This window comes from Salmo salar, chromosome 02 (genome assembly GCF_965601325.2).
Source record: "Salmo salar chromosome 02, fSalSal1, whole genome shotgun sequence".
Taxonomy (NCBI): domain Eukaryota; kingdom Metazoa; phylum Chordata; class Actinopteri; order Salmoniformes; family Salmonidae; genus Salmo; species Salmo salar.
The window spans coordinates 83,140,337-83,166,589 of record NC_138292.1 but is presented as its reverse complement, the minus strand read 5'-3'; the positions used below and the strand labels follow the sequence as shown (position 1 = coordinate 83,166,589).

The window sequence follows — 26,253 nt, the reverse complement described above, 5'->3', positions numbered from 1 at the left end:
CTAATATCATTAACTATGTGTAGTTAACTAGTGATTATGTGTAGATTGATTGGTTTTTATAAGTTTAATGCTAGCTAGCAACTTACCTTGGCTCCGTGCAGCCACAAGGTCCTTTTGACGCTGCACTCGCGTAACAGGAAGTCAGCCTGCCACGCAGTTTCCTCGTAGATTGCAATGTAATCGGCCATAATCGGTGTCCAAAAAGGCTGATTACTGATTGTTATGAACTTGAAATCGGCCCTAATTTATTGGCCATGCCGATTAATCGGTCGACCTTTAGTATGTAACCTTTAGTATGTAAAGGTGGTGTGGAGTTTTTTTCCCCTCTGGTTGCACATTTTACGCACTGGTAGAAATTAGGTAAAACGGATTTGAGTTTCCCTGCATTAAAGTCCCCGGCCATTAGGAGCGCCGCCTCTGGACGAGTGTTTTCCTGTTTTCTTATGGCCATATTTTTATTTAACCTTTATTTGACTAGGAAAGTCAGTTAAGATCAAATTCTTATTTACAATGATGCCCAACATCGGATGTCGCCCTATGGGACTCCCAACAATGGCTGGTTGTGATATGATGACTCGATGAAACAGTTTTTAATGTCCCGTTGGTAGGATATACGTGATCGTACTTCGTCTTTTATTATCGATTGATGGTACATTGGCTAATAGGACCGATGGTAAAGGTAGATTACCCTCTTGTTCGACGCATCCTTACAAGGCACCCGGACCTTCGTCCCTGATACCTCCGTCTCTTTCTCCTGCGAATGACAGAGATGAGGGCCTTGTCGGGCGTCTGAAGTAAATCCTTCCCGTCCGACTCATTGAGGAAAAAGTATTTCTCCAGTACGGGGTGAGTAATCGCTGTCCTGAGATCTAGTAGATCTTTTCGGTTGTAAGACACAGTGGCAGAAACATTATGTACAAAATAAGTTACAAATAATGCGAAGAAACATACACAATCGCATAATTGGTTACGGGATCGTAAAACTGCAGCCATATCCTTCAGCGCCATTCTTCACATATGATCTATTACATAATAAAACACTATTTAACCCATATGATCTATTACATAATAAAACACTATTTAACCCATATGATCTATTACATAATAAAACACTATTTAACCCATATGATCTATTACATAATAAAACACTTTTCAACCCATATGGTCTATTACATAATAAAACACTACTCAACCCATATGATCTATTACATAATAAAAGTATAATAAAACGTATACAAATATGATGTCATAGTGAATTCATGACATGTGAATGAACAAGCCTTTTCATACATTATAATATGACTATATATATATATATATATATATATATATATATATATATATATATATATATATATATATATATATATATATATATATATATATATACTGAACAAAATATAAACGCAACAATTTCAACGATTTACAGTACGTCAGTCAATGCCAATACATTCATTAGGCCCTGATCTATGGACTTCACATGACTGGGCATAGGCCTACCCACTGGGGAGCCGGGACCAGCCAATCAGAATTAGTTTTTTCCCTTCAAAATGGCTTTATTACAGAGAGACATTCTACTCGGTTTCATCAGCTGTCCGGGTGGCTGGTCTCAGTCTCCCGCAGGGGAAGAAGCCGGATGTGGAGGTCCTGGGCGGGCGTGGTTACACGTGGTCTGCATTTGTGAAGCCGGTTGGACGTACTGCCAAATTCTCTAAAATGACGTTGGAGGTGTATGGTAGAGGAATTTACAGTACCAGTCAAAAGTTTGGATACACCTACTCATTCCAGGATTTGTCTTTATTTTTACTATGTTCTACATTGTAGACTAATAGTGAAGACATCAACTATGAAATAACACATATGGAATCATGTAGTAAATAAAAAAGTGTTTAACAAATAAATATATTTTATATTTGAGATTCTTCAAATTAGCCACCCTTTGCCTCGATTGCCTCACTTTACATGTTGCGTTTGTATTTTTGTTCAGTATAGTTACTATCAGTTTTAGGAACATATGATGTCATAGGTTATTCATCACATGCGAATGAACAAGCCTTTTCAGACTTCATAATATGGCTGTATATAAACTTACTATATATAGTAACTATCAGTTTTAGGAACATCTACCCAAAATATTTCACCTTATTTTTTACTTTACCCAAAATGTCATGACATCAGTGATAGTCAAAATAACAAATTGGGCCATTTAAACAGCGTCGAACCCTTTCGACAACGGGGAGATGTTACTGATGTGCTTTGTGTCTTCGACGTAAAAACTAGTTTTGGACTTCCACACAAAATGTCTTATTTACATATTTTCGCTTTAAGGAAGTGCATAGGTCACATTCTGTATCATACAGCTATGAAAGTTATATATTTACAACCACCTGATTGATAGGAATCCAGCGACGTCCGTGTCTTGAGTTTCCTAGAACTGTTTCGTTTTTTGTGTTCTGACTTGTAAAACAGAATGAATAAAATAAGTAATGTAAACATATCAGTAATTACCAGGAACCTCTACAACATTTGTTTTAAAATCAAACCAAGATAGTTAAAACTGGCCTCAGGTTATTGAGATAAATGCAGCACTAACCTTTGATGATCTTCATCAGATGACACTCCTAGGACATTATGTTTTGTTCAATCAAGTTCATATTTAAATCAAAAAACAGCTTTTTACATTAGCATGTGATGTTCAGAACTAGCATACCCACAGCAAACTTCCGGTGAATTTCCTTAATTACTCACGATTAACGTTCACAAAATACATAACAATAATTTTAAGAATTATAGATACAGAACTCCTTTATGCAATCGCGGTGTCAGATTTTAAAATAGCTTTTCGGCAAAAGCACATTTTGCAATATTCTGAGTAAATAGCCCGGCCATCACGGCTAGCTAATTTGACACCCACCAAGTTTGGCCCTCACCAAACTCAGATTTACTATAAGAAAAATTGGATTACCTTTGCTGTTCTTCGTCAGAATGCACTCCCAGGACTTCTACTTCAACAACAAATGTTGTTTTGGTTCGAAATAATCCATAGTTATATTGAAATAGCTCCGTTTTGTTTGTGTGTTGAGGTCCCTATCCGAAGGGTGACGCGCGGGCGCATTTCGTGACAAAAAATTTCAAAATATTCCATTACCGTACTTCGAAGCATGTCAAACGCTGTTTAAAATACATTTTTATGCGATTTTTCTCGTAAAATAGCGATAATATTCCTACCGGGCGACGTTATATTCATTCATAGACTGAAAGAAAAACATGGAGTCCTCTCGTGGACGCGCACTCCAGTGTCACTGTTCTCAGCCTGACCACTCACAAAAACTCCTGCTGTTTTTCGCCCAGAGACTGCAGAGACGTCATTCCACTTTCTGGCGCCTTCTGAGAGCCAATGGAAGCCTTAGAAAATGTCACGTTACAGCAGAGATGCTGTGTTTTTGATAGAGATGCCCTAGAAGGATAACAAATTGTCAGACAGGGCACTTCCTGTATGGAATCTTCTCTGGTTTTGGCCTGCCATATTAGTTCTGTTATACTCACAGACACCATTCAAACAGTTTTAGAAACTTTAGAGTGTTTTCTATCCAAATCTACTAATTATATGCATATTCTCATTTCTGGGCAAGAGTAGTAACCAGTTTAAATCGGGTACGCTTTTTATCCGGCCGTGCAAATACTGCCCCCTAGCCCCAACAGGTTAAATGAACACTCTGTCTTTTGCAGGAGAAAGACCAGACTCAGAGGAACCAGAGCCAGAGACGTCCAAACCATCAAGACGACACCACTGCTCCCAGTGTGGAAAGAGTTTTAACCAGAAAGGACACCTGAACCAACATGAGAGAATACACACAGGGGAGAAGCCTTACCACTGCTGCAAGTGTGGAAAGGGTTTTAACCAGAAAAGCTACCTGAAAAAACACGAGAGAATACACACAGAGGAGAAGCCTTACCACTGCTCCCAGTGTGGAAAGAGTTTTACCCACTTGTGTAATCTAAAAACACATGAGAGAATACACACAGGAGAAAAGCTGTACCGCTGCTCCCAGTGTGGAAGGAGTTTTACCCACTTACGTAACCTGAAAACACATGAGAGAATACACACAGGGGAGAAGCCTTACCATTGCTCCCAGTGTGGAAAGAATTTTACCCACTTAAATAACCTGAAAACACATGAGCAATTACACACAGGGGAGAAGCCTTACTGCTGCTCCCAGTGTGGAAAGAGTTTTAACCAGAAAAGCTACCTGAAAAAACATGAGAAAATACACACAGGAGAAAAGCCTTATCACTGCTCCCAGTGTGGGAAGGGTTGTAACCAGTTAGGTGACCTGAAAAGACACGAGAGAATACACACAGGGGAAAAGCTGTACCATTGCTCCCAGTGTGGAAAGGGTTGTAACCACTTAGGTGACCTGAAACGACATGAGACAATACATACAGGAGAAAATCTGTACTATTGCTCCCAGTGTGGAAAGGGTTGTAACCACTTAGGTGACCTGAAACGACATGAGAGAATACACACAGGAGAAAAGCTGTACCGCTGCTCCCAGTGTGGAAAGAGTTTTACCCACTTACGCAACCTGAAAACACATGAGATAATACATACAGGGGAGAAGCCTTACCACTGCTCCCAGTGTGGAAAGCGTTTTATCCACCTATGTAACCTGAAAACACATGAGCAATTACACACAGGGGAGAAACCTTACCACTGCTCCCAGTGTGGAAAGAGTTTTAATCAGAAAAGCTACCTTAAAAAACATGAGAGATCACACACAGGAGATAAGCCTTACCACTGCTCCCAGTGCGGTAAGGGTTGTAACCAGTTAGGGGACCTGAAACGACATGAGAGAGTACACACAGGAGAAAAGCTGTACCACTGCTCCCAGTGTGGAAAGGGTTTTACCCAGTTAGGGGTCCTGAAACGGCATGAGAGAATACACACAGGAGAGAAGCCTTACCACTGCTCCCAGTGTGGAAAGGGTTTTACCCAGTTAGGGGACCTGAAACGGCATGAGAGAATACACACAGGAGAAAAGCTGTACCACTGCTCCCAGTGTGGAAAGAGTTTTACCCAGTTATTGAACTTGAAAACACATGAGAGAATACACACACAGGGGAGAAGCCTTACCACTCCTCCCAGTGTGGAAATTGTTTTAATCAGTTAGGTAACATGAGAACTCATGAGATAAAACACAGGAGATAAGGATGTAGGCTACTGAACAGTAGGAAAGGAGACAGATTTAGGCTGCTGAACAGTAGGACAAATATATGCCTCTGAACAGTGGGACATAGGAGAGGTGCAAGCCCGATACGTGGTGGGAGAGTAGGCTGCAGAGACTCTGGAAATTCGTGTTAGGTATTGACTTTCCAGTGTTTTCCCTACTGCATGTATTTTCATGTAAATAAACAGTTATCTCAGAATGATGTTGGGGATAATTAAGCACTGGTGCTATAATGTCTGGCGCCGCCTCCACTGGCCCATAGGGATGTGTATCATAGTATCATAGGATATCATAGGGATGTGTATCATAGGGATGTGTATCATAGTATCATAGGATATCATAGGGAATCATAGGGATGTGTATCATAGTATCAAAGGATATCATAGGGAATCATAGGGATGTGTATCATAGGGAATCATAGGGATGTGTATCATAGTATCATAGGATATCATAGGGAATCATAGGGATGTGTATCATAGTATCATAGGATATCATAGGGAATCATAGGGATGTGTATCATAGTAGTGTGCTGAATAAGTAGTGGTCCTATAATGTAAACTCCAACAGGAAATAAATTCTAATGTATAACTTTCAAGTTAAACAAGATCATTTTCACTCTGGTTTCAATTACAGTTTCATCAAACTAACAAGCAAAATAGTTTTATGAATTTATTGTTACAAAATCAACTTGCAAGGTTCCACAGATCAAGAGCAAAGCCTTGCAGATTGATGGCTAGGGCCCATCCAATAGTAAGAGTCAGGGAAGATCCAATAGACTTATTATAAATGTATTGTTACAAATCAACTTGCAAGGTTACTAGCCACATAGCCTGCTAACGTTAGCCTTACCAGCCTGCTAATGTTACATTAGCACTGAATGAGTCAGCCAGTTGGGAAGATCCAATAGACTTATTTGTTAGAAGTAGTGTAAGAAAGTAGTTAATAGAGAATTTGAGTTGTGTAATTTTGCCAAATCAAATTGTATTGGTTACGTACACGTGGTGAGCAGATGTTATTGCGGGTGCAGTGAAATGCTTGTTCTTCTAGCTCGGACAGTGCAGTAATATCTAACAAATTACACAACATATACCCAATACACATAAATCTAAGTAGGAATGAATTAAGACTATATACATATATGGACGAGCGACGTCAGAGCGGAATGGACTAAGATACAGAAGAATAGTATAGAATACAGTATATACATATGAGATGAGTAATGCATAGACTAAGATACAGTACAATAGTATAGAATACAGTATATACATATGAGATGAGTAATGCCAGATATGTAAACATTATTAAAATGACTAGTGTTCCATTCCTTAAATTGGTCAATGATTCCTAGTCTACGTCTCTAGGCAGCCGCCTCTGATGTGCTAGTGATGGCTGTTTAACAGTCTGATGGCCTTGAGATAGAAGCTCAAGTAAGCTTAACTTTATGAACTTTCGAGTTGTGTAGTCCACTTGTGTAGCTAGCAGGACTGACTTTGTGTTAGCTAGCCAACGTTTAATTACTTCTGCGTTATGAAAGGAACTAGACACAGACACGAATGATTCATTGGTAGTTTGTTGTAACCAAGTATTGGTGCTAACCGTGTGTTATTGGATGCTAGCATGCTAGTTAGCTACGGCGTCATATGACACGGTGCACTGGGTGGGTTTCATGGAAGAATACTGTACCAAGTTATCTAGCTGAATAAACTAAGTTTGAGCCTATTCCTGGAAACATTGACCCACTGTAGTTTACATCAATTATAATTTCTAAAGTGGAAGTTGGAAAAGTTATAATTGAGTGTTTCTGTGAATGGTTAGTGAGGGAGGCCCTGCTCTCTCGCTTCCCCAGTTTAGTTAATTTTGGTCCCAGCGCGCACGACCCACGTGGAATTCCAGGTCTCCGGCAGCCTCTGGAACTGCCGGTCTGCGGCCAACAAGGCAGAGTTTATCTCTGCTACCCTCCAGCCCCTCGACTTCTTGGCGCTGACGGAAACATGGATTACCACAGAAAACACTGCTACTCCTACTGCTCTCTCCTCGTCTGACCACGTGTTCTCGCATACCCCGAGAGCATCTGGTCAGCGGGGTGGTGGCACTGGAATCCTCATCTCTCCCAAGTGGACATTCTCTCTTTCTCCCCTGACCCATCTATCCATCTCCTCCTTTCAATTCCATGCTGTCACAGTCACTAGCCCATTCAAGCTTAACATCCTTATCATTTATCGCCCTCCAGGTTCCCTTGGAGAGTTCATCAATGAGCTTGACGCCTTGATAAGTTCCTTTCCTGAGGATGGCTCACCCCTCACAATTCTGGGTGACTTTAACCTCCCTACGTCTACCTTTGACTCATTTCTCTCTGCCTCCTTTCCACTCCTCTCCTCTTTTGACCTCACCCTCTCACCGTCCCCCCTACTCACAAGGCAGGCAATACGCTTGACCTCATCTTTACTAGATGCTGTTCTTCTACTAATCTCACTGCAACTCCCCTCCAAGTCTCCAACCACTACCTTGTATCCTTTTCCCTCTCGCTCTCCTCCAACACTACTCACTCTGCCCCTACTCAGATGGTATTGCGCCGTTGCAACCTTCGCTCTCTCTCTCATGCTACTCTCCTCTTCCATCCTATCATCTCTTCCCTCTGCTCAAGCCTTCTCCAACCAATCTCCTGATTCTGCCTCCTCAACCCTCCTGTACTCCCTTTCTGCATCCTTTGACTCTCTATGTCCCCTATCCTCCCGGCCGGCTCGGTCCTCCCCTCCTGCTCCGTGGCTTGATGACTCATTGTGAGCTCACAGAACAGGGCTCCGGGCAGCCGAGCGGAAATGGAAGAAAACTAGCCTCCCTGCGGACCTGGCATCTTTTCACTCCCTCCTCTCCACATTTTCTTCCTCTGTTACTGCTGCTAAAGCCACTTTTTACCACTCTAAATTCCAAGCATCTGCCTCTAACCCTAGGAAGCTCTTTGCCACCTTCTCCTCCCTCCTGAATCCTCCTCCCCCTCCCCCCCCTCCTCCCTCTCTGCGGATGACTTTGTCAACCATTTTGAAAAGAAGGTTGATGACATCCGTTCCTCGTTTGTTAAGTCAAACGACACCGTTGGTCCTGCTCACATTGCCTTACCCTATGCTTTGACCTCTTTCTCCCCTCTCTCTCCAGATGTAATCTTGCGACTTGTGACGGCCGGCCGCCCAACAACCTGCCCGCTTGACCCTCCTCTCTTCTCCAGACCATTTCCGGAGACCTTCTCCCTTACCTCACCTCGCTCATCAACTCATCCTTGACTGCTGGCTACGTCTCTTCCGTCTTCAAGAGAGCGAGAGTTGCACCCCTTCTCAAAAAACCTACACTCGATCCCTCCGATGTCAACAACTACAGACCAGTATCCCTTCTTTCTTTTCTCTCCAAAACTGTTGAGCGTGCCATCAAATCCTCCTCTCCACCCTCTCCGAGTTGGGCATCTCCGGCACGGCTCACTCTTGGATTGCGTCCTACCTGACAGGTCGCTCCTACCAGGTGGCGTGGTGAGAATCCGTCTCCGCACCACGTGCTCTCACCACTTGTGTCCCCCAGGGCTCAGTTCTAGGCCCTCTCGTATTCTCGCTATACACCAAGTCACTTGGCTCTGTCATATCCTCACATGGTCTCTCCTATCATTGCTACGCAGACGACACACAATTAATCTTCTCCTTTCCCCCTTCTGATAACCAGGTGGCGAATCGCATCTCTGCATGTCTGGCAGACATATCAGTGTGGATGACGGATCACCACCTCAAGCTGAACCTCGGCAAGACGGAGCTGCTCTTCCTCCCGGGGAAGGACTGCCCGTTCCATGATCTCGCCATCACGGTTGACCACTCCATTGTGTCCTCCTCCCAGAGTGCTAAGAGCCTTGGCGTGACCCTGGACAACACCCTGTCGTTCTCCGCTAACATCAAGGCGGTGACCCGATCCTGTAGGTTCATGCTCCACAACATTCGCAGAGTACGACCCTGCCTCACACAGGAAGCGGCGCAGGTCCTAATCCAGGCACTTGTCATCTCCCGTCTGGATTACTGCAACTCACTGTTGGCGGGCCTCCCTGCCTGTGCCATTAAACCCCTACAACTCATCCAGAACGCCGCAGCCCGTCTGGTGTTCAACCTTCCCAAGTTCTCTCACGTCACCCCGCTCCTCTGCACACTCCACTGGCTGCCAGTTGAAGCTCGCATCTGCTACAAGACCATGGTGCTTGCCTACGGAGCTGTGAGGGGAACGGCACCTCCGTACCTTCAGGCTCTGATCAATCCCTACACCCAAAGAAGGGCACTGCGTTCATCCACCTCTGGCCTGCTCGCCTCCCTACCTCTGCGGAAGCACAGTTCCCGCTCAGCCCAGTCAAAACTGTTCGCTGCTCTGGCACCCCAATGGTGGAACAAGCTCCCTCACGACGCCAGGACAGCGGAGTCAATCACCACCTTCCGGAGACACCTGAAACCCCACCTCTTTAAGGAATACCTGGGATAGGATTAATTAATCCTTCAAACCCTCCCCCCCAAAAAAAGATATAGATGTACTATTGTAAAGTGGTTGTTCCACTGGATATCATAAGGTGAATGCACCAATTTGTAAGTCGCTCTGGATAAGAGCGTCTGCTAAATGACGTAAATGTAAAATGTAAATGTAAGCTGTTTTCCAGTCTCTCGGTCCCAGCTTTGATGCACCTGTACTGACCTCACCTTCTGGATGATAGCGGGGTGACCATGCAGTGGCTTGGGTGGTGGATGTCCTTTTTGTTCTTTTTGGCCTTCCTATGGCATCGGGTGCTGTAGGAGGGCGGGAAGTTTGCCCCCGGTAATGCGTGGTGCAAACCGCACCACCCTCCGGAGAGCTTTGCAGTTGTGGGCGGTGCAGTTGCCGTGCCAGACCGACAGGATGCTCTCAATTGTGCATCTGTAAAAGTTTGGGATGGTTTTAGGTGTTAAGCCACATTTCTGTAGCCTCCTGATGTTGAAGTGGCACTGTTGTGCCTTCTTCACCACACCGTCTGTGTGGGTGGACCATTTCAGTTTGTCAGTGATGTGTACGCCGAGGAACTTTAAGATTTCCACCTTCTCTCCTGTGGTCCTATCGATGTGGATAGGGGGGTGCACCTTCTGCTGTTTCCTGAAGTCCACGATCATCTCCTTAGTTTTGTTGACTTTGAGTGAGAGGTTATTTTCCTGGCACCACACTCCCAGAGCCCTCACCTCCTCTCTGTAGGCTGTCTCATTGTTGTTGGTAATCAAGCCTACTACTGTTGTGTCGTCTGCAAACTTGATGATTGAGTTGGAGGCGTGCTTGGCCATGCAGTCATGGGTGAACAGGCAGTACAGGAGGGGGCTGAGCACGCACCCTTGTGGGGCCACAGTGTTGAGGATCAGAGAAGAGGAGGTGTTGTTTCCTACCTTCACCTGGGGTGACCCGTCAGGAAGTCCAGGACCCAGTGGCACAGGGCAGGGTTCAGACCCAGGGCTTCAAGCTTGATGATGAGCTTGGAGTGTACTATGGTGTTGAATGGTGAGCTATAGTAAAGGTATAGGTATGCCTCTTGTCCAGATGGGACAGGGCGGTGTGCAGTGTGGTGGCGATTGCATCGTCTGTGGATCTATTGGGGCTGTAAGCAAATTGAAGTGGGTGGCAGGTAAGGTGGAGGTGATATGATCCTTGACTAGTCTCTCAAAGCACTTCATGATGACAGAGGTGAGTGCAACGGGGCGATAGTCATTTAGTTAAATTACCTTTGCTTTCTTAGGTACAGGGACAATGGTGACCATCTTGAAGCATGTGGGGACAACAGACTCATATAGGGAGAGATTGAATATATCTGTGAACACACCAGCCAGCTGGTCTGCACATGCTCTGAGGATGCGGCTAGAGATACCATCTGGGCCAGCAGCCTTGCGAGGGTTAACACCGTTAAATGTCTTACTCACATCGGCCACGGAGAAGAAGAATCCACAGTCCTTGGTAGCGGGCCGCGTCGGTGGCACTGTATTATCCTCAAAGCGAGCGAAGAAGGTGTTCAGCCTGTCCGGAAGCAAGACGTCGGTCTCGGCGACGTGGCTGGTTTTCCTTTTATAATCCATGATTGTCTGTAGACCCTGCCACATATGTCTCGTGTCTGAGCCGTTGAACTGGGACTCAACTTTGTTCCTATACCAACGTTTAGTCTGCTTGATTGCTTTGCGGATGGAATAACTACACTGTTTGTATTCTTCCATATTCCCAGTCTTCTTGACCTGGTTAAGTGTGGTGGTTCGCTCTTTCAGTTTTGCGCGAATGCTCCCATCGATCCACTGTTTCAATAGTCACAGTGGGTACATCTCCTATGCACTTCCTGATAAACTCATTCACTGTATCGGTATACGTGTCTATATTATTATCTGAAGCTACTCTGAACATATCCCAGTCCGCGTGATCAAAACAATCCTGAAGCGTGGATTCCGATTGGTCAGACCAGCGTTGAATAGTCCTCACCACGGGTGCTTCCTGTTTGAGTTTCTGCCTATAGGATGGGAGGAGCAAGATGGAATCTTGGTCCGATTTGCCGAATGGAGGGCGGGGGAGGGCCTTATATGCATTCTGGAAGGTAGTATAGCAATGTTCGAGGGTTTTAGCAGCGCGAATACATCAATATGTTGATAGAATTTCGGGTGCCTTTTCCTCAAATTTGCTTTGTTTAAATCCCCAGCTACAATAAATGCAGCCTCAGAATATGTTGTTTCTAGTTTGCTGAAGTCCAGTTCTTTGAGGGCCGTCGTGGTATCAGCTTGGGGGGGTTATTGACCGCTGTGGCTATTATTGATGAAAATTATCTCGGGAGATAGTACGGTCTGCATTTGATTGTGAGATATTCTAGGTCGAGTGAACAGAAGGACTTGAGTTTCTGTTTATTATCACAGTTAAACCATACGTCGTTAATCATAAAACATATACCTTCACACTTCTGCTTCTCGGAGAGATGTTTGTTCCTGTCTGCGCGATGTACTGAGAACCCAACTGGCTTTACAGAGTCAGACAGTATATGTCGAGAGAGCCATATTTTCCGTGAAGCAGAGTATGTTACAATCCCTGGTGTCTCTCTAAAAAGCAACTCTCACCTTGAGCTCATCAATTTTATTATCCAGAGATTGGACATTAGTGAGTAAAATACTCGGGAGCGGTGGGTGGTGTGCACGCTTCCTAAATCGGATCAGAAGACCACCTGGAGTACCTCTCCTCCGCTGGCGTTGTTTTGGGGTCAGCCTCTGGAATAAGTTCAATTGCGCTGGGGAGAGCAAACAAAGGATCCGCTCTACGGAAGTCGTAATGCTGGAAGTTCTGGGGAGTTACCGCCGCTCTAATATCCAATAGTTCTTCACGGCTGTATGTAATTAAACAAAACAATTCCTGAGCTAATAACGTAAAAAATAGTACATAAACAAACAAAATACCGCAGAGTTGCTTAAGAACTAGTTACAATGCTGCCATCTCTGTCGGCGCCATCATTTTACAACTATAGCTAATACATTAGTTAGCAAGTTACCTTGTCAATCAGGTTGCTATGGGGAGAGTCATGTCCAGCAGTTTTACTCACAGCAGGGTATTCAATTAGATGATTTTTCATTTGAAAAGGTGTCTGAGTCAACTGTGCTAGAGAGGCTGAAAGAACTTGACCGTTCCAAAGCAACTGGCCTTGACAACATTCCTGACAAATTTCTAAAGGATGCTGCGGTAATGATCACCCCCTGTGTAACTCACATTGTGAATCTGTCTATTGAACTAGGGCGTTTTCCCAGTGAACTAAAACTTGCACGGGTCATTCCTTTTTATAAATAGAGAATACGTTTGATCATGGAAACTATCGGCCTAACTCTCAATCCTGTGTTCTTTATGGAAGGTCATGGAAAAGATTATGTTCAAGCAGATTGACAGTTATATTTCCTTACATTACCTATTATATGAGCTCCAATCTGGCTTCAGGAAATCCCATTCCACTGACACCTCCCTACTATATCTGACTGACCACATAAGGAAAGACGTAGACGGAGGAACATTTTGTGGTACGGTTATGTTAGATCTCCATAAGGCGTCCGATACAGTGGATCATGAGATTCTGTTAATCAAACTAAGAGACATGGGTTTCAACAACTTAGCAGTAAAATGGGTCAGCTCTTACCTGCAAGGAAGAAAACAGATGGTGGAATGTGGATGGGACCCTGTCTAAACCCAAAATCTGGAACTGCGGGGGTTCCCCAAGGGAGTGTGCTGGGTCCACTTTTATTTCTATTGTATATAAATGATCTGAAATCTGGCTGTACATGTGACCTTTACTATATGCAGATGATTCTGCACTGTTGGTTTCCCTTAGACAAAAATGTGGTTGAGAAAGCCCTCAGTGCTGAACTTCTGAATGTCAGTAAATGGCTATATGACAATAAGCTGTCTCTTCACCTTGAAAAAACAGAGTCCATCTTGTTCGGGTCCAAAGTGAAACTGAAGAAATCCCCTGATTTTAATGTGGTAGTAGGTGACATAGCAGTCGCAGCAAAATACTATGTTAAGTATCTTGGATGTGTGCCAGATAACCATCTGACAGGGGAGAGCATTAGCTCAAAATGTTATTTCCAACATGAACCATAAAATTAAGTTCCTGGCTAGAACCTGCAAATATCTGGATAAGAATGCCATGTGTTCATTGGCAGGGGCTCTTGTTCTGTGCCACTTTGACTATGCATGCTCTTCCTGGGACAATAGTGCCCCCAAGATAATAAAAAAGAAATTGCAGACATCTCAGAACAAATTAGGATTATTCTTAAACTTCCAGCACTTACGCATCTTGACTATTCCCACTTTGAACACCTTAGATGGCTTAAAGTGGAGGAGAGAGTCACTCAGAAAAAATTGTCTTGTTCATCAGATTGTCCACAGTATGGTTCCCAGATACTTATGTAACTACTTTGACTTAGTAATCAATCAAATTTAATCAAATGTATTTTTAAAGCCCTTACATCAGCTGATGTCACAAAGTGCTGTACAGAAACCCAGCCTAAAACCCCAAACAGCAAGCAATGCAGGTGTAGAAGTTATGGGATAACCATAGCTATTCAACTAGAAGGAGTGAGACTGGCGTTGTTCCTTTTAGATTTAAAGTGGTATGGGGAAAGACATTTTTTATACTCAGCTGCCGTTCTGAATAATCTTCCAAAGAATTTGGTATTGGTAACTGCCATAGGTAGTTTTAAGTTCTCCCTGAAAAAATGGCTAAATTGTAGCATGTCTCAAAAGTGAGTGGTAAGATTAAAGTAGGTGCCAGGGAGAGGGAAATGCCCGGTATAGCATATGGTCTGCCTTTTTGGTGCCTGTTGTTTATTATATTGTGATTGTCTTGTGTATATTAGGGATTGATTGTTTATATATTAAGGGTATGTGAGACAAGGAAGATGTACCATAGTTGTTTATTAGGAAAGGAAATTGTATTAATTATTGGATGTTGTGAAACAAACAACAATTGTGTCTGTCATTGTATGTTGTCATTACAATCACTGCCTAACCTTGTTGTATTCCCCCTTCCCCTGTCCCTCTTCAGAAGGACCTCCATGTATATATCTGTTAAGCATTGTGCTATCCTTCATGATTTTCTTCAATTGTATGTAAAGGCGTCACCAGCTGGAGCGCCCTTATGTATTTTACAAATTGTCAAATAAATTCAATCAATATACATGTTCATATTGAGCTTCTACTTCTCTGTACAGGAAAGTATTATTTGTAAGATGGAAGAGAAAATATATCAGCTTACTGTTAAATTATTATGACGTTCTTTCCAATACAAAAAGTGTAGTAACTATTGTTTCCAAACTGCGTTACCCACTCCAGTCATCAGATGGCGATGTGCGTCTTTCATGTGACGCTTCTTGCGTGACGTATAATTTACTGGACGGGACGCTTCTTCAGGAACAACAACACGGCTACTCTTTCAACCACCTCAGTAGCTTGCTAGCTCACTTAAATGCGAAACATTGACGCTTTAGACCATGTTTATGTACATTAGCTAATCTCAGTGTTTTAAACACAATTCTGTTGACGTATCTACTGGTTAACTTTAAGCTAATGTGGTTGTTCAATTTGCAAACTTGTTAAAGATTGATACTGAGCCTAGTCCTAGGCTAGTCGCTAATGTTAACTAACTAGCTAGCTAACTAGCTAACATCCCGGACCATGAGCTCACTAAACTACTCGCCCCTTGCTAAAGAAGAGGTCTACTGGACGGAGAAAAAAGCTCTGGTGCTGAACATTGTCGTGAAAGAAGAAGAAGAAGAGGGTGTTACAGTGAAAGAAGAGGAAGGAACTTTCATAATGAAAAATGAGGACGAGGAGCATATCACACTGAAAGAAGAGGATGAGGGTATTACAGTTAAAGATGAGAAAGAACCTATTGTAGTGAAAGAGGAAGAGGGGGTAGAGGCTGTCACAGTGGAGGAGGAAGAAGCTTTCAGAATTAAAAAGGAGGAAGAAGAGGATGTTGCTGTGAAAATATATAAAGAACCTTTAGGAGTGAGAGAGGGGATAGAAGCTTTCAGAATGAAAGAGGAGGATGTTATAGGGGAAAAAGAGGAAGAACCTTTTAGAGACGAAGAGGATGCTATCACAATAAAGGTGAAGGAGGAAGTCGTTTTGGGAGTGAAAAAGGAGGAGACAGAAGATCAGATTAACACCAGTGAGTACTGTCTTAAAAACACGTGTGGTTTTAAAGGGCATTCTACTGAAGTTCTACACTTGAATATGTTGTTCAGTGCTGTATAAATTGTTAAAGTTTCAATCTGCCATTGGTACATATATTTTTGAGACTTTTAAATTAGATTTATTAAATTCTCCATGTGGTCTACGTTAAAGTGCACCTCATCTAATATAACAGGCTTTTAAAATTCAATATTGGTGCATAATTTATACTTAAAAGGAATGCAAAAGTCTCCCAATTCGTTTGCATCACAAACAATATTTAATAAAATCATGATGAAAGTGGCCATTTTAGGCACTTTTTAGACATATTCATGCCTCTTGTTAGACCCTATGATTGAGATGGTCAAAAGTTTATCCCTTTGATGTTCTCATTCACACAGGAGAGAGACATGACTATCGTGAATCCTCTGGGGAGCCTCAACAACATCCTGATGCTGACGAGGCAGAGAAGAGTCTCTGCAGATCAGAACACCAGATGGTACAGCTTGGTCTGGTCTAGCATACAGCTTGCTCTATCAGGGTCTGGGCTGGGTTTCTGTAAAGCACTTTATGTCAACAGTGACATCAGCATCCATAATGATATGTGTCTGTGTCCCCTCTTTACCAGGACAGCGCTAGCCCTCCCTCCCTCCCGGAGTCCCCATGTCATGCCTCTCCCGGTAGTGCCTTACTGCTGGGTATGAAGAGGTTGTCTGTGCTGCTGGTGGACTGCAGGAAAACAACGGGGCTGAGTGGAACTGTGAGAGGAGTAGAAGAGAAGAAAGGATCAGATTTGACTCATCAAAGTAAGTGCTGTAGTTTAGTTTGAACAAATAAAATAGATCTGCCCTCTGGTATCTGTTACCAGGACAACCAGTCTTGAAGGAGTTCCCACATATGCTAAGCACATGTTGGATACATTTCCTTCACTCTGCGGTCCAACTCATCCCAAACCATCTCAATTGGGTTGAGGTCGGTTGATTGTGGAGGCCAGGTCAGCTGCTGCAGCACCACATCACTCTCCTAATTGGTCAAATAAGTCTGGGTGGCTTGTCTCAGACGATGTGGAAGTCCTGGGCTGGCGTTGTTATACGTGGTCTGCGGTTGTGAGACCGGTCGGAGGTACTGCCAAATTCTCTAAAACAACGTTGGAGGTGGCTTATGGTAGAGGAATTAACATTACATTCTCTGGTAACAGCTCCTGTGGATATTCCTGCAGTCAGCATGCCAATTGCACACTCCCTCTGAGACATCTGTGGCATGGTGTTGTGTGACAAAACGGAACATTTTAGTGGCCTTTTATTGTCCCCAGCACAAGGTGCACCTGTGTAATGATCATGCTGTTTGATCAGCTTCTTGATATGCAACACCTGTCAGGTGAATGGATTATCTTGGCAAAGGAGAAATGTTCACTGACAGGGATGTTATCAAATTTGTGTACCAAATTTGAGAGAAATAATCTTTCATGCGTGTGGAAAAATTCTGGGATCTTTTATATCAGGTCATGAAACATGGGACCAACATATTTATATTTTTGGAACATCTACCCAAAATATTTCATAATTTTTTTACTTTACTCAAAATATCATGACATTAATGATAGTCAAAATGTAAAAAAATATGTGAACTTCTAAATAAAATGCCTTTTTTCACCTTTATGTATCCAAGTTCTCATTTACAACTGCGACCTGGCCAAGATAAAGCAAAGCAATGCTACAAAAACAACAACACAGAGTTAGACATGGGATAAACAAAGGTACAGTCAGTAACACAATAGAAAAGGTCTATGTACAATTTGTGCAAATGTAGTAAGATTAGGGAGGTAAGGCAATAAATAGGCCAATTTAGCATTAACACTGGAGTGATAGATATGATGATGTGCAAGTAGAGATACTGGGGTGCAAAAAAATCAAAATAACAATATGGGGGTGGGGTTTTTGGGTGTGCTATTGACAGATGGGCTGTGTACAGGTACAGTGCTCTGACAACTGATGCTTAAAGTTAGAGAGGGAGATATGTCTCCAGCTTCAGTGATTTTTGCAATTCGTTCCAGTCATTGGCAGCAGAGAACTGGAAGGAAAGGCGGCCAAAGGGGGTGTTGGCTTTGGGGGTGACCAGTGAAATATACCTGCTGGAGCATGTGCTATGAGTGGGTGCTGCTATGGTGACCAGTGAGCTGAGATAAGGCGGGGCTTTACCTAGCAAAGACTTATAGATGGCCTGGAGCCAGTGGGTTTGGCGACGAATATGTAGAGAGGGCCAGCCAACGAGAGCATACAGGTCGCAGTGGTGGGTGGTATAAGGTGCTTTGGTGACAAAACGGATGGCATTGTGATAGACTACATCCAATTTGCTGAGTAGAGTGTTGGAGGCTATTTTGTAAATTACATCGCCGATGTCAAGGATCGGTAGGATAGTCAGTTTTACGAGCATATGTTTGGCAGCATGAGTGAAGGAGGCTTTGTTGCGAAATAGGAAGCCGATTCTAGATTTAGTTTTGGATTGGAGATACTTAATGTGAGTCTGGAAGGAGAGTTTATAGTCTAACCAGACACCTAGAATATGTGGACAACTACAAATACCTATGTCAGAACCGTCCAGAGTAGTGATTCTAGTCAGGCGGGCAGGTGCGGGCAGCAATCGGTTGAAGAGCATGCATTTAGTTTTACTAGCATTTAAAAGCTGTTGGAGGCCATGGAAGGAGTGTTGTATGGCAATGAAGCTCGTTTGGAGTTTGTTAAAACAGTGTCCAAAGAAGGGCCAGATGTATACAAAATGGTGTCGTCTGCGTAGAGGTGGATCAGAGAATCCCCAGCAGCAAGAGCGACATCATTGATACAGTTAAAGTCGGAAGTTTACATACACTTATGTTGGAGTCATTAAAACTCGTTTTTCAACCACTTCACACATTTCTTGTTCCCAAACTATAGTTTTGGCAAGTCGGTTAGGACATCTACTTTGTGCATGACAAGTAATTTTTCCAACAATTGTTTACAGACAGATTATTTCACTTTTAATTCACTGTATCACAATTCCAGTGGGTCAGAAGTTTACATACACTAAGTTGACTGTGCCTTTAAACAGCTTGGAAAATTCCAGAAAATTATGTCATGGCTTTAGAAGCTTCTGATAGGCTAATTGACATCATTTGAGTCAATTGGAGGTGTACCTGTGGATGTATTTCAAAGGCCTACCTTCAAACTCAGTGCCTCTTTGCTTGACATCATGGGAAAATCAAAATAAATCAGTCAAGACCCCAGAAAATAAATTGTAGACCTCCACAAGTCTGGTTCATCGTTGGGAGAAATTTCCAAATGCCTGAAGGTACCACGTTCACCTGTATAAACAATAGTACGCAAGTATAAACACCATGGGACCACGCAGCCGCCATACCGCTCAGGAAGGAGACGCGTTCTGTCTCCTAGAGATGAACATACTTTGGTGCGAAAAGTGCTATTCAATCCCAGAACAACAGCAAAGGACCTTGTGAAGATGCTGGAGGAAACAGGTACAAATGTATCTATATCCACAGTTAAACAAGTCCTATATCGACATAACCTGAAAGGTCGCTCAGCAAGGAAGAAGGCACTGCTCCAAAACCGGCATAAAAAAAGCCAGACTACGGTTTGCAACTGCACATGGGGAGAAAGATCGTACTTTTTGGAGAAATGTCCTCTGGTCTGATGAAACAAAAATAGAACTGCTTGGCCATCGTTATGTTTGGAGGAAAAAGGGAGAGGCTTGCAAGTCGAAGAACACCGTCCCAACCATGAAACACGGGGGTGGCAGCATCATGTTGTGGGGGTGCTTTGCTGCAGGAGGGACTGGTGCACTTCACAAAATAGATGGCATCATGAGGAAAGAAAATTAGGTGGATCTATTGAAGCAACATCTCAAGACATCAGTCAGGAAGTTAATGCTTGGTCGCAAATGGGTCTTCCAAATGGACAATGACCCCAAGCATACTTCCAAATTTGTGGTAAAATGGCTTAAGGACAACAAAGTCAAGGTATTGGAGTGGCCATCACAAAGCCCTGACCTCAATCCCATAGAAGATTTGTTGGCAGAACTGTAAAAGCGTGTGCGAGCAAGGAGGCCTACAAACCTGACTCAATTACACCAGCTCTGTCAGGAAGGAATGGGCCAAAATCCACCCAACTTATTGTGGGAAGGTTGTGGAAGGCTACCCGAAACGTTTGACCCAAGTTAAACAATTTAAAGGCAACGCTACCAAATACTAATTGAGTGTATGTAAACTTCTGACCCACTGGGAATGTGTTGAAAGAAATAAACGCTGAAATAAATCAGTTCTCTCTTACTATTATTCTGACATTTCACATTCTTAAAATAAAAGTGGTGATTCTAACTAACCTAAGACAGGGAATTTTTACTGGGATTAAATGTCAGGAATTGTGAAAAAACTGAGTTTAAATGTACTTGGCTAAGGTGTATGTAAACTTCCGACTTCAACTGTATATACAGAGAAAAGTGTCGGCCCGAGAATTGAACCCTGTGGCACCCCCATAGAGACTGCCAAAGGTCCGGACAACAGGCCTTCCGATTTGACACACTGATCTCTTTCTGAGAAGTAGTTGGTGAACCAGGCTAGGCAGTCATTTGAGAAACCAAGGCTATTGAGTCTGCCGATAAGAATGCGGTGATTGACAGAGTTGAAAGCCTTGGCCAGGTTGATGAAGACGGCTGCACAGTACTTTTTATATTTTATCGATGGCGGTTATGATATTGTTTAGGACCTTGAGCATGGCTGAGGGGCACCCATGACCAGCTCGGAAACCAGATTGCATAGTGGAGAAGGTACGGTGGGATTCGAAATGTTCGGTGATCTGTTTGTTAACTTGGCTTTCAAAGATTTTTGAAAGGCAGGGCAGGATGGGAATAGGTCTATAACAGTTTGGGTCTAGAGTGTCTTCCCCTTTAAAGAGGGGGATGACCGGGCAGATTTCCAATCTTTGGGGATCTCAGACAATACGAAAGAGAGGTTGAACAGGTTAGTAATAGGGGTTGCAACAATTTCAGGGGATAATTTTAGAAAGAGAGGGTCCAGATTGTCTAGCCCAGCTGATTTGTAGGGATCCAGATTTTGCAGCTCTTGCAGAACATCAGCTATCTGGATTTGGGTGAAGGAGAAATGGGGGGGGGGGGGGGGGGGGGCTTGGGCAAGTTGCTGCAGGGGGTGCAGAGCTGTTGGCCGGGGTAGGGGTAGGCAGGTGGAAAGCATGGCCAGCCGTAGAAAAATGCTTATTGAAATGATCGATTATCGTAGATTTATCGGTGGTGAAAGTGTTTCCTAGCCTCAGTGCAGTGGGCAGCTGGGAGGAGGTGCTCTTATTCTCCATGGACTTCAGTGTCCCAAAACGTTTTGGAATTAGTGCTACAGGATGCAAATTTCTGTTTGAAAAAGCTAGCCTTAACTTTCCTAACTGACTGTGTATATTGGTTCCTGACTTCCCTGAAAAGTTGCATATCGCTGGCTATTCGATGCTAATGCAGAACGTCACAGGATGTTTTTGTGCTGGTCAAGGGCATTCAAGTCTGGGGTGAACCAAGGGCTATGAGACAGTGAGCGCTGAGATCCTGGTTGAAGACGGCTGAGGTGTATTTAGAGGTCAAGTCGGTCAGGATGATATCTCAGAAGGTGCCCATGGTTACGGATTTAGGGTTGTACCTGGTAGGTTCCTTGATAATTTGTGTGAGATTGAGTGCATCTAGCTTAGATTGTAGGATGGCCGGGGTGTTAAGCATATCCCAGTTTAGGTCACCTAACAGTACGAACTCTGAAGATAGATCAGGGGCAATCAATTCACATGTGGTGTTCAGGGCTCAGCTGGGGGCTGAGGGGGATCTATAACAAGCGGCAACGGTGAGAGACTTGTTTCTGTCACTTTAACCATACCTACATGTACATACTACCTCAATAAGCCTGACTAACCGGTGTCTGTATATAGCCTTGCTACTCTTATTTTCAAATGTCTTTTTACTTTTGTTTTATTTCTTTACTTACCTACACACACACACACACACATTTTTTTCGCACTATTGGTTAGAGCCTGTAAGTAAGCATTTCACTGTAAGGTCTGCACCTGTTGTATTCGGCGCACATGACAAATAAACTTTGATTTAATTCTGGAAAGGTGGATTTTTAAAAGAAAAGCTCTAATTGTTTGGGCACAGACGTGGATAGTATGACATAACTCTGCAGGATATCTCTGCAGTAGATTGCAACTCCGCCCCCTTTGGAAGTTCTATCTTGTCAGAAAATGTTGTAGTTGGGGATGGAAATGTCATGATTTTTGGTGCACTTCCTAAACCAGGATTCAGACACGGCTAGGAGATCAGGGTTGGCGGAGTGTGCTAAAGCAGTGAATAAAACAAACTTAGGGAGGAGGCTTCTGATGTCAACATGCATGAAACCAAGGCTTTTACAGTTACAGAAGTCAACAAATGAGAGCGCCTAGGGAATGCGAGTGGTGCAGGGGGCTGCAGGGCCTGGGTTAACCTCTACATCACCAGAGGAGGAGTAGGATAAGTGTATGGCTAAAGGCTATACGAACTGGTCGTCTAGTGCGTCCAGAACAGAGAGTAAAAGGAGCAGATTTCTGGGCGTGGAAGAATAGATTCAAGGCATAATGTACAGACATGGATATGGTAGGATGTGAGAACAGTGGAGGGAAACCAAGGCATTGAGTGACAATGAGAGAGGTTTTGTCTCTAGAGGCACCAGTTAACCCAGGTGAGGTCTCCGCATGTGTGGGGGGTGGGACAAAAGGGCTATCTAAGGCATGTTGGGCAGGGCTGGGGGCTCTACTGTGAAATAAAACAATAATAACTAACCTAAACAGCAATAGACAAGGCATATTGACATTAGGGAGAGGCATGTGTAGCCGAGTGATCATAGGGTCCAATGAGCAGCAATAGGTGAGTCAGGGAGCCGATTCAGTAGTTGCTACTACGCTAGGCGAGCTGGAGACACGGCGATTCAGACAGCTAGCGGGCAGGGGCTAGCAGATGGGCCTTCGGCGATGTCGGACGATTACGTCGGAAGACCAGTCGTGATAGATCGGCGGGGCTCCGTGTCGGCAGTAATGGGTCCAGGCCAATTGGCAAAAGAGGTATTATAGCCCAAGAATTAGCTGGTAGACCACTTCGGCAAGCTGGGAGATGGGCCTAGTTCGAGGCTAGCGGAAGGCTAACTGGTGCTTGCTTCGGGACAGAGACATTTGCCAGGAGTAGCCCACTCGGATTGCAGCTAGCTGAAGCTGGTAGAGAAAAAGCAGTCTGATATGCTCTGGGTTGATATCGCGCTGTGCAGACTGGCAGGCATTGACCGAGCTGAAGCTGGCTGGTGTCTGAGTTAACGGTGAAGACCGCTAGCAGCGGCTAACTGACTAGCAGCTACTAGCTAGTTAGCTAGTTAGCTGGCTAGCTTCTGGTGGGAGTTCCGGTTCTAAAGTATAAAAATAGCAGATCCATACCACATTGGGTGAGGCGGGTTGCAGGAAATTTAATTCAATCCGTAGATGGAAAGTGAGATTAAAATATATACGAAATATATACAAAAAGAAAACAATATATAAAATTATATTTACATGGGACAAGACAAAACACACGGCCGACTGCTACGCCATCTTGGAATGTGTCGACCCTATCGACAACGGGGAGATGTTACTGATGTGCTTTGTGTCTGTCTTGAATGTAAAAATGAAACTTCCACACAAAATTACTTCTTTACTTAATTTAGGTTTAAGGAAGTGTGTACTTCACTTTCTGTATTATTCAGCTATGAAGGTTATATATTTACACCACCTGCTGATTGGAATCCAGCGACGTCTGTGTCTTCAGTGTCCTAGAACTGTCTAGTGTTTTGTGTTCTTACCTATAAAATAGAAAGAATAATAAGTAATGTAAACATATCAGTTATTACCAGGAAGCTCTACAACATCATATGTTTTAAATGATGAAATGTTTGAAAACTGGCCTCTGGTTATTGAGGGGTGTGATTTGGATTAAACCTCAGCAAGGCAGTTTTATCATGTGGAGATTTCATTCTGGTCTCTCTTAAAATTAACACTGTCTTTTGCAGGAGGAAAACCAAACTTGGAGGAACCAAAGACGTCCAAACCAGCAAGACGACACCTCTGCTCCCATTGTGGAAAAAGTTTTAACCAGTTAGTTAGCTTGAAAAGACATGAGAGGGTACACAAAGGAGCGAAGCCACACCATTGCTCCCAGTGTGGAAAGAGTTTTAAGCGGTTAGACACCCTCAAAGCTCATGAGCGAATACACACAGGGGAGAAGCCATGCCATTGCGCCCAGTGTGGAAAGAGTTTTACCCAATTAGGAAGCCTGAAAGAACACATGAGATTACACACAGGGGAGAAGCCTTACCACTGCTCCCAGTGTGGAAAGAGTTTTAACCAGTCAGGAAGCCTGAAAGCTCATGAGCGAATACACACTGGGGAGAAGCCTTACCACTGCTCCCAGTGTGCAAAGCGTTTTATCCAATTAGGAAGCCTGAAAGAACACATGAGATTGCACACAGGGGAGAAGCCTTACCACTGCTCCCAGTGTGCTAAGCGTTTTACCCATTTAGGAAACCTGAAAGAACACATGAGGCTGCACACAGGGGAGAAACCTTACCACTGCTCCCAGTGTTCAACGCGTTTTGCCCATTTAGGAAACCTGAAAGCTCATGAGCGAATACACACAGGGGAGAAGCCTTACCACTGCCCCCACTGTGGAAAGCATTTTAACTATTCAGGAAAGCTGAAAGAACACATGAGACTGCACACAGGAGAGAAGCCTTACAAATGCTCAGACTGTGGGAAGACATATTACTCATCACAGTCACTTAAACATCATGTGCGAATCCACACAGGAGAGAATAATTACTTCTCCTAGTGTGTATATTGATATTGAACAACACATTGACTTAAAATTAATCAGATAACATACACAGTGCTCCCGTTGTCTTATATTGTTGACTGAGAATGCTTACTTGTTTATACCGTTGTACAAACTATACTCAGACATATATTTGTATGTTTTTATTAGAAAACATGAACTGAATATGGAGTATGTCCACTTTATCTCAGCTCACTAGTCACGATAAAAACACCCACGCGCTCCATAGCACGCGCTCCAGCAGGCTCCAGCAGGTATATATCACTGGTCATCCCCAAAGCCAACACCTCCTTTGACCGCCTTTCCTTCCAGTTCTCTGCTGCCAGTGACTGGAATGAATTGCAAAAATCGCTGAAGCTGGAGACTTACATTTCCCTCACTAACTTTAAACATCAGCTATCTGAGCAGCTAACCGATCTCTGCAGCTGTACATAGTCCATCTGTAAATAGCCCACCCAATCTACCTACCTTATCCCCATAGTGTTTTATTTACTTTGCTGCTCTTTTGCACACCAGTATCACTACTTACACACCTTCATCTGCTCATCATCATCTGCTCATCTATCCCTCCAGTGTTAATCTGCTAAATTGTTATTACTCTGCTACTATGGCCTATTTATTGCCTTACCTCCTCATGCCATTTGCACACACTGTATATAGGCTTTATTTTTTTCTATTGTGTTATTGACTGTACGCTTGTTTATTCCATGTGTAACTCTGTGTTGTTGTTTCTGTCGCACTGCTTTGCTTTATCTTGGCCAGGTCGCAGTTGTAAATGAGAACTTGTTCTCAACTAGCTTACCTGGTTAAATAAAAGTTAAATAAAATTTTAAAATGAATAAATAAACTGACATTTTGCCCACCCAATGAAAGGATCAGAGAATGAATCTAGTACTGAAAGCATAAGCTACAGCTAGCTAGCACTGCAGTGCATAAAATGTTGTGAGTAGTTGATTCAAAGAGAGAAAGATAATTGTTGAACAGTTTTGAACAAATTAATTTATTCCAAAATGAAGGAGAAGCAAGAGAGAGAGATTTTGTCATTTATTTTCAACTTTCAGTTTCACTTACTTAGCTAGCAAATGCAGCTAGCTAGTTTAGCATACTCAAACACCAGGCTCAAACAGAGGGATGCTAGCTGACTATGACTATCCAACACAACACTAGAAGTCTTCCAAGTCAAGGTAAGCTTTTGGTTTTACAAATGTATTGCCACCGGGGCCCGCCAATGTAAGTGCTAAACTGCTTACTGACTGTACACTGTAACGTTACTGCATGATTAATAGCAGCTTTACTAACACGTTAGTTCTATTAGCTATGTTGACTATGATGTTACTTTAGCTAATATGGTGACAACAATGTAGGATGTGTGTAGCAGTTATGATATGGT

The 26,253-nt window shown here is 43.4% G+C and overlaps 1 protein-coding gene across 1 annotated transcript in view; it reads left to right on the top strand.

Annotated features, from left to right (window-relative positions):
* The window catches only part of LOC106591263 (uncharacterized), a 33,418-nt gene extending 7,165 nt beyond the window's left edge, over nucleotides 1–26,253 (top strand). The window contains 6 exon segments of the mRNA XM_082969522.1: nucleotides 3,730–5,111; nucleotides 5,114–5,194; nucleotides 15,426–15,939; nucleotides 16,343–16,440; nucleotides 16,570–16,747; nucleotides 24,043–26,253. Of these exon segments, the coding sequence (XP_082825648.1) occupies nucleotides 3,730–5,111; nucleotides 5,114–5,194; nucleotides 15,426–15,939; nucleotides 16,343–16,440; nucleotides 16,570–16,747; nucleotides 24,043–24,860 (3,071 nt within the window). The 3' untranslated portion in view covers nucleotides 24,861–26,253.